At 36.2% G+C, this 13291-nt stretch overlaps 1 protein-coding gene across 4 annotated transcripts in view; it reads right to left on the reverse strand.

Annotated features, from left to right (window-relative positions):
- The window catches only part of Su(fu) (suppressor of fused domain protein), a 494976-nt gene that overhangs the window by 302575 nt on the left and 179110 nt on the right, over positions 1-13291 (reverse strand). For all 4 annotated transcript variants that reach the window (XM_090393062.1, XM_090393061.1, XM_090393064.1 and 1 more), the window contains one exon: positions 8310-8468. In XM_090393062.1, the coding sequence (XP_090249188.1) occupies positions 8310-8468 (159 nt within the window). The remainder of the gene's footprint in view (positions 1-8309; positions 8469-13291) is intronic.

Consider the following 13291-nt stretch of genomic DNA (forward strand, 5'->3'; position numbering starts at 1 on the left):
AGTCTCCAAAAAGAAGTTGGCCAAGGATCGGGAAAGTGGCGAACCCATGGCTGCCCCCTCTTATCTGTTTGTAGAATTCTTCCTGCTAAACGAAATAGCCTGAATTCATTGTGAACTGAAATAGGGCTGAGATATCGGGAGGAAATTTGGCTTGGAATAGCTCTAAAGTTTCTTTGAAGGGGACATTTGTGAATAAGGAGGAGATGTCAAAGCTGACCATTATGTCAGTATGTTGGAGTGTAAGGTTTTCTACACTGGCTTTGAAGGCTGAGTTTTTTTATGTGTGATGGTGTGTTGCCAGTATAGTGTGTGAGCGCTTTGGCTAAATATTTAGCTAGTTTGTACATAGGGGAATCAATTCCATCCACTATGGGATGTAATGGCACATTTTCTTTATGTATTTTTGGGAGCCCACATAACGGTAGCTTCCTCGCTTCATTTCTCATTTGCTGTTGTGTAGTACTTGTGTGCACGTCTTTATCTTAAGTTCCAATGAAGATGGCAACGTGACATTGCTGAAATACTGGAAAGTATATATTAAAGTTTGATTTAATTTATATTCTAGTATACGCTGTCAATTCCTTAAGTATTTAATAACCATGTTTAACCAACATGTAAGCCTTTCTACAAGAATTACTATCATCCACGGAAATTCCATTGCACGCAGGGCCCGCCAATAAAGCAAAATGAAGGCGAGGTTATCGAGACAACTGAATCGTCTGACCTTCCTAAAATGCTGCTGGGATGATCGGGTAATCCCAAATTGTGTGAAATTTAAGCACCGTTTCTTTTCACAGAACGCTCTTTGAATCTACAACTGCGTGAGCTATGCACGCAAATACTACGGGAACAAATTAATGCTACACACAGGTTCCTAGCTGATGCAAACAAAGCCATTTTAGCACTAAAGGAAGAGCTTTCTAATATGCTAAATCACGAATTTTGGTCTATTCTACATTTGACATATCAACAAGTTTGATAATTTAAAAAGGAACTCAATGTCCAAACCAAAACTACCAACCAACACTGTAGTTAACCTTTCTTCGGTTATTTTGAAGCCTGAAGCACTCAACGCTCTGTCATGTGGTCACAACTTCGGCAATGCTCCTAGGAAAATACCGGCCGAGGAATTAATGATCCAGATTGAACGCGGAATTTACCACCTTCCAAATCACATCGGCAACGATATTAGATTGGATGTAGCCTGTGTTCTCACAAAAGCAAGACCACCAAAAAACAAAATATCCAATAGCGAATACAAGTCTCTACAGGAAATGAAGAAAACCAAAGAAATAGTTATCACCAAAGCAGATAAGGGGAATGCCACTCTGGTACTCAATCATACAGACTACACAGGTAAGCTTAATGCTATAGTATTAGATCGGGCTACTTACCTCCCCACTGAATACAATCCCGGGGTTTGTATTCAATCGGGAGGTAAGTAGCCCAATTAAGGAGCCTATGGAGTTTCTAATTTGTGAGTTTCCAACTCACAAATTAGAAACTTCATAGGCTCCTTAAGAAGGTCACTTCTTGGCCTGTAGAGATTACTAACATACTAAAACCAATAATCTACAACCAACCCCCCCTTCACAAAAAAGATTATTCTAAATCCATCACCATTCCCGACTTCCGAGGTACCTTGGAAAAAATCAACAAAATCCTAAAATAACATGACTTGTTACAGACCATATAGAAAATTGGCATTCTTATCCGCTCCACTAAAGATCAACCACTTCCTCTGGTGTATACCAGATCCCTTGCAGCTGTAAATTGTCCTATTTTGGCCAAACAGGCAGGACAACAAATATCAGAATCTCAGAACATAAGGACTACATCCGATTTCACTAGTACAGCCACTCTGGGCTTGCAGACTGACATGAGACTGCCCCAAATTTGGGAAACATAAATCAGGAGAACTTCAGCCCAAAGGCCAAGAACACCTAATATAGCCCACTAGGGGGCACCATCAGGACTTTAGGAAAATGGTAGCTTCCTCGCTTAGTTTCTCATTTGCTGTTGTGTAGTACTTGCGTGCACGTGTCTTTATCTTAAGTTCCCATGAAGATGGCAACATGACGTTGCCGAAATATTGGAAAATATATCCTACCTCCAGAGTTCTGGGCTACCAGCCTGGAACGCTGGAGGTAGGCTAGTAGACAAGCGTAGGTAGCCCCCTGAGTATCAAGTCTTCAAAATTTGAGTCATCAGAATTCAAGGAGAACCGGCCTACCAGCCCGGAACTCAGGGGGTTGGGTGCTGTAGGTGCCACAGAGGCAGCTATGGCATAATAAAAATTTTATTGTGCATAAATAGAAATTTTGTAGCTCAGGTTGCATAAGCCGCACGACGGCACACCCAACCTAAACTGGGCATATACATACAGGGTGTCCCAGAATTAGCTATCTATTTCAGTGAAATGGGACGAATTTTTTAAAATCTCATGTTTATTGATGTTTATCATGTTTAATATGTGTTATAAATGTAAAAATTTCAGAATTATTTCAGAATTTTATTTTCATCTCCTTTCAGAACCCAAACCCTAATAACGAATACACAAGAACACATCTTTGTTGTAACATCCGGTATCAAAGAAGTGCGATGTAATGAAATCAGAGAAAGATTTACAAGGAAATTTCACAGAACTGGTCCTAAAGACAAAGCAATTCATGAACTTGTGGATAAATTTAAAAGAACCGGATACGTACATGACAAGGTGGGAAGAGGGAGTTCAAGGATAGCACGTAACAGTATCGAAGGAGTGCGACAATTGTTTGAGGGTGAGCCAACAACATCGGCTAGGAAAGCCAGTCGAAGACTGGCTTTCTCAAAACAACATTTCATAGAATCTTGCATTCGACACTGATGAAAAAAGCTTATCACATTCAGGTACTGCATGCCCTAAATGAAGAGGATTATCCAAATTGAGCAACAAGGCATGCAGAATTTGTGGATCAGATCGAAAATGGAAGTTTATTGGATAACATCTTATTCAGTGATGAGGTGACTTTCCACACATGTGGTAAAGTAAATCAACAGAATTGTCGTATCTGGTCCAATGAAAAACCACCTGAAGTCATAGAATGGCAAAGAGACTCTCCAAAAGTTAACGTGTCACTTGGAATGACTAAATCAAAAATTTATGGCCCATTTTTCTTTTGGGAAGCATCTGTAACAGGTACCATCTACCTTGATATGCTTCAGCAGTTTCTCGAACTACAGCTTTTTTGACGATGACATTCTCGATAATATTGTGTTTCAATAAGATGGAGCACCATGTCATTATGCACTAATTGTCCGAGAATACCTCAACACACGCTTTTTTGAATTGGTGGATTGGACGTGGAGGACCTTAACGTTTGCCTCCGCATTCTCCAGATTTGACACCCCTGGATTTCTTTGCATGGGGTTTCATAAATACAAATGGTTGCCAAAAGATTAATAGTTTAGCTGAACTTAAAGAACACATTCAGTTGGCAGTGCAGGACATAACTCCTGAAATGCTTCAAAATGTGTTTTGCAATGCTAAGGATAGATTTGAAATTTGCAGGGATACATACATAGCACACGTTGAAAATTCTTAATAAAGATTTAATTTATGATTTATAAATCTATCTGTTTTTGTATAATAATTAGGTAATAAACACGAAATTAGGTTTTTAATAGGTTTGTCTGATTTCAAAGAAATAGCTAATTCTGGGACACCCTCCATAAATATACATACATATATATATATATATATATATATATATATATATATATATATATATATATATATATATTATGCGAATTCATTTTTACTCGGTTGGAATATTATGAAAAAGTTTTAATGACTGTTACCGAGAGATAAAAAGATGACAAATATATTTAAAAAGATACTACTAGTTTACTAGTTTCGTTGAATAGATCAACATCCTCAGGTATCACAATCAAAGAAATATATAAAAAAATTACAGAGACTTAAAATTGTAATAACAGAACAAGTATAAAAAGACAGTAGCGTGTTTGAAAAACAAATGCGAGTATGAGTTCCAAACAAACGTATACTACGCGCTATCGCGAGTGCGCCAGTACTGAACAGAAGCAACGTGTGCATCAGAGAGATTGTAACTCAAGCTGTTGTTGATATGAGAGGAATCCAGAGAAATTTCCCTGGATTCGACAATCTTTCTTTTGAATTCATCGCAGCACACATGGATGTTAGAAGTTAACTAGAGCTAGCGCTCTCTCTAGCCACGTTCTCTTTTCAGCTAACTCAGACGAAGGCCGCCAGCACATTGTAAACTGGACTCAAACTTCTAACATCCATGTGTGCTGCGATGAATTCTTTATACAAACCTCTCATACAAACCCACTTCTATCTCACAGATGCAGTGTGTCTGTTTTATCCAGCATTCCTTTTCAGTGCAGCTGCAAAGACACTGAACCTGCTTTTCTTCTGTCCTCTGGAACTGCCTTAATCATGAAGTATTCCCAAACAGCTACAATCTGCAACTCTTCAGAAAAATGTCAATAAACTTTTACTTTCTCAATCCTCACCTGCACCGTAAACATGGCAATGATGGATTAGAGGTTCTTTAATCTCTCGTATACAGGATGAATATAATATTTATGTATACGAGATGAATATAATATATATATTTTTTTTATTTGTTTTGTTGTTCTTCATTCTTACATTTTCCAGAAACCCTGAACTAGAGACCAAACATGGAACTTTTTCAAGCCAACATTGGGCCTCCAGTAAGTGGGATGATAGTCTCATAACAGGTGATAAAGTTCCTATGCCACCTAAAGACAGTTAAAGACATCCATGGCCCTAGCAGGATTCAAACCAGCAGCCTTATAGTTGGAGATCAGATATGTTAATATGTTAATCTCTAGGCCAGCAATATCATGCATACTTATAGTATGCATGATATTGCTGGAATAATGTTAGTCAGTAAAAGAAAAGAAATTCTCAAGAAATTTCCTGCGAAGGTTATTCTGTCACTCTTTTTCAGCTTTATGATGGAATACCTAAATACTTCTTAAATCAATATAGTGATGTGTTCTTCACGTATTGTATGCCCACACTTCCGAGATCCTATTTTTGCGAATTGCCAAGAATAGTCTATTCATGCTGAGGGGGAGAAAGAAATGAAGGAATTAATTTTTATTTTATTTTATACCTTTTTTAATTTTGTTAATACTATACATACATTTTTTCCAACTGTTATACAAGCAATATCGTTACGACTTTAAAAACGGCAATGTTCGTAAAAGAAAAGCTAAATTTTCCAACCTGTAATAATAAACAAACTCATCCCAGAAGGCAGATTGATTATACTATTAACGGAATGGATTCTCCTTCTTGTGACATGCACAGAAGTGTCAAAGGGTCTCTTATCTGTGGGCGTACAGTAGTACTGTTGATATAATGCACCATTTTATATGTTTGTTTCTTGCTGTTCAGCTGTGGTATCTGTCTGCAAGCTGTGAAGAATTTCTTCATTTATATTAATCTACTCTAAATTTTTCCCTTCCTTAATAAAAGAGATTATGTCCCCTCTCTTATATACCCATAAGTCACAAAGGGGTTTAAAATGTGATCAAATTCTCACTAAATTTAATAATTTTAATATTAGTTCTAATGTGATAGGTATATAAGTCTTTGCTTTTCAGCAGAAGTAGCAATATCCTTACTTTGATTTTTATCTGCAATTATTAATAATAGTAAAATAAAATGAGTTATAAAACAGTTTATAAATTACAGCAAAACACCTATATTGTAAACAAACTGAATCCACAAAAACTTCATCAGTTGATTCATGGCAGTGTCATGTTGCTAAAATTGCAAAGTGTGTGTGTGTGTGTGTGTGTGTGTGTGAAAAACTTTGAAATTTTGTATGAAAGTCTTTGCAGCTGCACTGAAAAGGAATGTTGGATAAAACAGACACACTGCATCTGTGAGATAGAAGTGGGTTTGTATGAGAGGGGATCACCTATGAGCCAAACTGCTATTCTCTGAACGATATGAAGGATTTTTTTAGGAGGTTTTAGGTGCTCCACTCCCGCATATATGAACAGTATTCTAAGGATGGAAGGATTTGGAATCTGTATAGAGCTATGATGTGTTTATGCCAGGAGAAACTGGAGGTAAATGTTAGTCCAAGCAGAGAGAGAGATCTGATCCTGTCTAATGACTTGTGTACCAATGAGGGTAAGGGGAGGTGAGCTGATATTTCATTTGTGCAAGAAAAGCAAGACTGTGTTTTAGGACTGAAGGTGAACAGATTGTCCTCACTTCATTGAAGAATGGTATATAGATCAATGTTTAAGGAAGATACTAGTTACAGATAATTTTGAAGTTTGGAATGTCTGAACGCTGCATGGTTAGTCAAATAGGATGAACGGAGAATACTATCATCTGCAAAACTCTGAATAGGATTATTGGTGACTGGGAGTACGTTGCTTATCTACAGGAGAGAGAGAGAGAGAGAGAGAGAGAGAGAAAAGGTGATAGAACACATCAGTGAGGGACTCTTGCACTGGTGATGAAGCTTGAAGAGCGGGAGCTGCCTACCATTTCATGCAGTGAATGACCAGATAAAAAGCTGTCATCCTTTGGTAGCTTTTTCTCTTGTCATTCACTTACAAAGGGCAGTAAGTAGACCAAAGGATGGCAATATGTTTAACAGGACTTAATGCTGGATGTGGTCAAAAAGCTTTGGAAACATCCAGAGCAACAGCATATTAGTGAACCTTTGAACCTTTTCAGGTCATGTGTCTAGAGGTGAGAAATGTAGATTAAGAGATCAGTTGTGGATCTTCAACAGAGGAATCTATACTGGAAGTGGTTGATTAAATGGTGCGTCTGTAGGTTAAGGAGAAGTTTACTACTGATACTTTTTCCATTATTTTAGAGAGGACTGAGGTAATTGTGATTAGTCAGTAGTTTAAGGGTTGATTTCTCTCTCCCCGTTTTGAACAGGCTGGATACGCGATTGTTTCTATGCACTGGAATAACTTACGGCTAGGTATCAAAGATTATAGATACTGCAGGACAGGTATTAGCTCTGGAGTACAATGTCTGAGTACAACTGGGGAGAACTAGAAGACTTCTCAGTGTCAAAATCATTTAGTAGTGTCTGATGTCTTTTTGTTGAAAAATTAAATGAGGCGTATGGTGCTTGGATTCCAGTATGACAGGATGAAATTTACCTTGATCATTTATGCAGGAGTCAGAGGAAAAGAGTGATGTTAAGAGATCAGATATATCTTTGTGTGCTGAAACAGTGGTGCCATCAAGAAAAGAAAGACAAGTGGAAGTGCAGGTGAGAAGTTGCATCCAATGGCATTAGAAAGGGACCAAAAGGCACAGTTTCCATTTGGACAGGAGAGAAGGTTTCTGCTGTTCGCCTTTATGAAAGATGACTGTTTTGCATTTGTTGTATGCTTTGGCATTGGGTGTGTATGAAGCTGGGGTTCTTATGAGCCAGCTGCAATAAATTGAATCATTTCCTTCAACTTCTCAGTTACACTGTCTATTGAACCTGGCTTGTAACGTGAAATGAGGAATGAAAACCATCATGCCAGTAAGGATAATTTTTTGTGATGCCACAAAAATTTGCCACTTAAGGCTTCCAATAAGCTGGGTGGTAGTATTTCACCAGGTAATGAAGGTCACTACCACATAGTGGGTCTAGTTGGCATTTCCTCCAACTAGAAAAGTATCCTTTTGTAGGTTGAATGTGCATATGGGTTCAGCAGAGCCCCTTTTGTGGAAACAGGCCACATTGAAAGACAGGGTTGACATAAGGAGAGACTGCATATCGCACACTGCCTGCTTACATATGAAATTAATAAAAAAACCTTAGCCCACCCATGGTACAAACGTATTATGGGTTGTCAAAAAATATTTCATGGATGAGAGCTACACAATAAAATTAGCAATGCTAACTGTGTATATATAAAAATCTAAATTAAAATTTACACAGTGCCTAGTAAATTTAATACTGTGGAAGACGTTAAGCAATGTGCATAAGAGATTTATATTACATGGTTACACAAATAGGTTTTTGACAGTAGTGTACTATTACTTGCCTGCAGATTACTAAATATGTTAAGCACAAACTGCAAACATCAACTAGGGGAAAACATTTGATGAAATCATTTTTCCATTAATCATACACAGAATTCTTACACCATTTTTGAAAGAAATTTTTTTATCCATGTAAGGGTGCTAAAAAATCAAGGAAGAGAAATGATGCATTAAAATTATGAGAAACCAAAATGCAATCATAATAATGGAAATTTACGTTAACTCTTACTTGCGCACTTGGATCCAACTCAAAAATGGTTTCACCCCGTCTCATATCAGTGACAAGCCATGGACCACCAGCTCCAGGAACAGCTTTCATTAGTTCTACAACTCCTGGCCCATTCCAGCCTTGAGCTGCCTGAAGCTCTTCAATACATACTCCAACAATCTAAAAATGAAAATTGCTGAAATTATTCTGGATACCAAAAATCTTATATTCATGAATTAAATCAGAGTAAATGATTCTTTTTTTTTTTTTTTTTTAAAGTGGTTGATAATATCATAAATATGTAACCATTATATAGTTTTCTTTGTTTTTCAAGTTTGCAAGGCTGCAGTAAATTCTATCATGTGAGTCACCAGATGTGTCAAGTAATAATACATCCAAAATATGATACAAGGAAGAGAGTGGGGCTGAAAGATTGGAATTACAGCTGAACCAACTCAAATCATGAGGAATTGTAGTCTGAACTGCCGATGCTGCAACATCAAGAGTGTGCTACAAAGACACGATAATAACTGATCCAAACAAACTAGAAATGTATGAATTCCGTATGAAACGGCAACTCTTTTGGGAAAGGAGTGGGGAAAAAGTGATCCTACAGAGTGGCCCATAAGTCACAGAAGGGGTTAAAAATGTGAATAACTCATAACTAATAAAAAAAATTCCAGGTTCTGTATTTTATTATAATAAAAAAACAATAAAAATAATTAATAAATAAAGTGTTATCATCATTAAATTCCTGACATGTACCCTCCAGGGTTGTATAGGATATTATGAGAGTACATGAAAAACTTACATCATTACTAACTTCCTATCAACAATTTTCCTAAAATCAATCCGATATCTGTCAAGACTCTAACATTATCAGATCTTATATTTCTGTCTTCTAAGGCACTTTTAACTGTATCCACCTATATCTTGGTCTTCCTTTGGATCTCTTTCCTGCCAACCTAGCAGAGAACACTTCTTTTGTTAATCTTTCTTCCCCCATTCTGTTTAAAGTGATCATACCACCTCAGATTAGCTCTGATTAACATATTTCTGGATGTTAACAATGTCAAGTTCTTTCCTAATATCCTTGTTTTTAATATGATATTACCATTGATACTATCTGTTCAAGCCCCTAGTCTTTCTCAGGCCTCTCATATCTGTGATCTCTAGTCTTTGGTCAAGTGTTTTATTTCTAACCCAGCTCTCAAATCCATAAGTTAAAATAGGTTTGAACACACATATAAATCAAGTGAATATTAAATCCAGCATTATTTCAAAGACAAATGTAGAAAAATTGAAAGTTTTGTATGAACTTTCAAGCCTTTTGGCTCTTTAGTTTAGTAATTAGGTTTGAACACTGTCTTGTAAACAGCTAATTTAGTGTTTTGACTACTTTCTCTTTTATTCCACATAAATTTATTCAGTTGACTTCCTACCATACCAGCCTGGTTGATTGTGTTGTCAATTTCCATATTTAATTGACCATCTTCACTATAAAATGTGACTAAGTAGCTGAAATGTTTTACTTGTTTTATAGGTTCTACATTCACAATGCAGTTGATATTTTCAATGTTTTTGTCTTGTTATTCCTGATTTTCATACCAAATATATTACAACAGTTATTCAACTTAGTCAGAGAGTCTTGCATACATTTACTGGATTTATTTAAAAGTATAACATCATCTGCATAAAGTAAAGAACTGAGATTAACATCTCCAATTTTGACATCGAGTTTAATAACGCTTTCCTTCATAATGTGATCCACATAAATAATGAATGACAGAGGAGATAATGTACATCCTTGGCACCAGATTTAACATCAAACAATCTTCCTGTACTTCCTTCAATTCCAGCTGCTGACTACAACTCAAATAAAGACTAGGTATTGCTTGATATAATGCACCATTGACACTATATAACTGTAGCATTTTGAATAGCTTTTCTCTTGGCACCTTGTCATGTGCCTTTTGCAGGTCTACAAAACTTAAATACAGATCGTTGTTATTTTCCCACGAATTCTCAACTACTTGTTGTAAAGTGAAAATCTGATCCCCTCTATTTGGCCTGAATCCAGCTTGTTCTTCACCAAGCTTCACTTCTACAATTCTTCTCAACCATTTCTCAAGTATACTTGCATAAATCTTACCAGGAACACTCAGTAGGGAAATACCTCTGTAATTCTCACATTCAGTCTTATTTCCCTTTTTATATATGGGTACTATAAGAGCTACTTGAATCATCTGGAATCTGTCCCTCTGTCCAGGCTTTCTGAACTATGCAGTGCAGCCACTGCAAGACTTTTGTGAAAATACTTGAGCATTTTCTTGAGAAAACACCCCATACTTGAGCATTTCTAGTCGAACATCATCATCTTCTGCTGCCTTTCCACATTTAAGATTTTTGATAGCTTTTTCTACTTCAAGTATGGATATGTATTCCTGATTGCATACCTGTTGAGTTTTTTTTTTTTTACCAATGTGCTGTCACTGCTTGTTTCATTTAGGATATCTTTTATTCCAGTTTTCATGTCATCACCTTTCTCATCTCTAATTCCTTTTACAGAACTCTTTCCTCCATTTCTGAGCTTTTTCAATAGCCTCCAGAATATTTTGACATCTTCCTGATATTTATTTTCTATGTTTTTACTGAAGTCTTCCCATGGCTTTTGTTGCTAGTTTCTCACAGTAGAGCACAAGCTAACTTATTTGCCAGGAACTTTCGATATACTTTCTTCTTTTCGTTCACTGCCTGTTTAACTTCCTTTGTTCACCATGGAGTTCTAATTTTTTCTATTCTTGCAGATAACTTCACCACATGCCTCTCTGGTTGAATCAATCAATGTTTTCTTCATAGATTGCCACTGAATCTCCATGGTTTGGTTCCTGTTCTCAAACACTTTCATTTTCTCTTGAATAATATTCATGTATATTTAGGGTACAGTCTACAGTTAAGAGCTGCTCAACTTTTATTCTCTTTAAAACTTTCATACATATGTTTCTTATCAAATATGAAGTTCAATATTTATCCTGCTCAAGAGTAAATGGTGATCACTTCCAATTTCAAATTCTCTGTACACTCTAGTTCTGCACCAGTGAGAAAGCATCAATATTAACAATAACTTCAATTGACTTTTCTTATTCCTTGCATCTTCTCTCCATGTGAATTTTGTGCACATTTTTAAAATTGAAGATTGTGTTAGTAATAACCAATTCATATTCTGAGCAGAAATTCACCAGGTATTTGCCATTATTATTAGCTTTGCTCTTTTCTCCAAATTTTCCCAAAATATTTCTGTATGTCAGACAATCATTTCATACTCTGCTATTTAGATCCCCAAAAAGGACAAACTTTTCTTTTTTTCATTGTGTCAGTTGCTTTCTCTAAAGCCTCAAAATATGCCTTCACTTCTACTTTAGTTTAACCTTCTGTGGGACCATAGGCACAAATAAATCTCGTCCAGTTCTCTATTCTGATATTTGCTCACATCGCTCTACTTGATATTGCATACCATTCAAGAAGATTAGTCTCGTGTTTAGTGTCTACTCCTTCTTTTCTTTGATTGTTATTGCCTGAATATAATATTTTGTATTTCTTGCTTAGAAAGATATCGCCAGTTTTTGTCTTTTTTGTTTCAGTCACCCCTGTTATATCAATCTGGTACTTATCTAATTCTTCTGCTAGTTCCATTTCTTTGCCATTTAGGCTAGTACCGATCCTGAACTTTGATGATGTTGATTTGGGATATGTTTTAGAATGTGTTCAGGTAGCTGACTTTTCACTGTTGGTGCTGGTTCCCTGGCAAAAATAATGGGAATCTTGTTTAACTGGGCAACACCCCACCTAGTATGAAATTCTGTGATGTTGTAGCATCATTTTACTTGTGGTTTAAGCCACAAGGAAAGATTGGCAAAACAAGTGTTCTCTGCCAGTTGGCAGGATAACAACCCAGAGGAAGACCAAGATATAGGTGGTTTGATAGGGTACAAAGTGCCTTAGACGACAGAAATATAAGATCTGATAATATTGGAGTCTTAACAAGTAACAGACTGATCTGGAGGAAAATTGTATATAGGAAGTTAGTAATGATGTAAATTTTTCACATAGTACTATCATATCCTCCTGTACACCCCTGGAGGGTACATGGCAGGAATTTGATGATGATGAATACAATTTCGCCGGCTAAATCCCAAATTGTCAGCCCATCCTTGTTTTTCAGAGTCCTGGTAGATACCTAACTCCACGAGAAGGTGAGGATCGGACCATTAGGTCAGAAGCCCTGGTCGGTTCTCAGCATTCCTTTAAAGGCTATGTGGAGGTCTTCTTTTAGCCAAAAATTTATGACTCTTAAGCACGCCATTTATTAAAAAAGTTATTCATGTTTAAACTCTTCGGACTTATAGGCCAGCCTGTATATAAATCAAGCTCTAGTTTTAAGAATTACAAAAAATATACTTAAATAGGGATTTATTATTAAATAGGATTTGTAAGTTGTTTGGAATTACAACAGCAGCAACTATGAAATAAACGTGTTATGTGGATTAATTACATGCTCTTCTGGTTAATTTAATTGCTTTGCAAATTGAATAGTTTCAGTTTCTTGCCATCTCCATATGCTAACAAAAACCAGTAGTCACTTTCTCACTAATCTTATAGTATTCTCTATCACATCGGAGAAAACCAGGAACTCTTTAAGTTATTTATAAATCATGCAAAAATTCTGGTCCCCTTTAGGTTGAAGTGGGAGAGCTAATTAGTGGTACGAAAGGTTAGAAAGTAAGGGGAAGAAAATCAATATCGTATATGATTTCTTGAAATATTTAACAGAAAGTGTAATTAATTAATATTGTGCTTATATACATATATAGCACAATATAGTACATATATAGCACAATATAGTACATATTCTAAATCCAAAAATGATAAAAACTAATTCTTTTTAAAACACTGCCTTTCTGAAGCAAAAAATAGTACAAACATGATGAATTATACTGCTAGCA

This window comes from Typopeltis vanoorti, chromosome 5 (genome assembly GCF_054136105.1).
Source record: "Typopeltis vanoorti isolate ZY-2024b chromosome 5, IOZ_Tvanoo_1.0, whole genome shotgun sequence".
Lineage (NCBI taxonomy): Eukaryota > Metazoa > Arthropoda > Arachnida > Uropygi > Thelyphonidae > Typopeltis > Typopeltis vanoorti.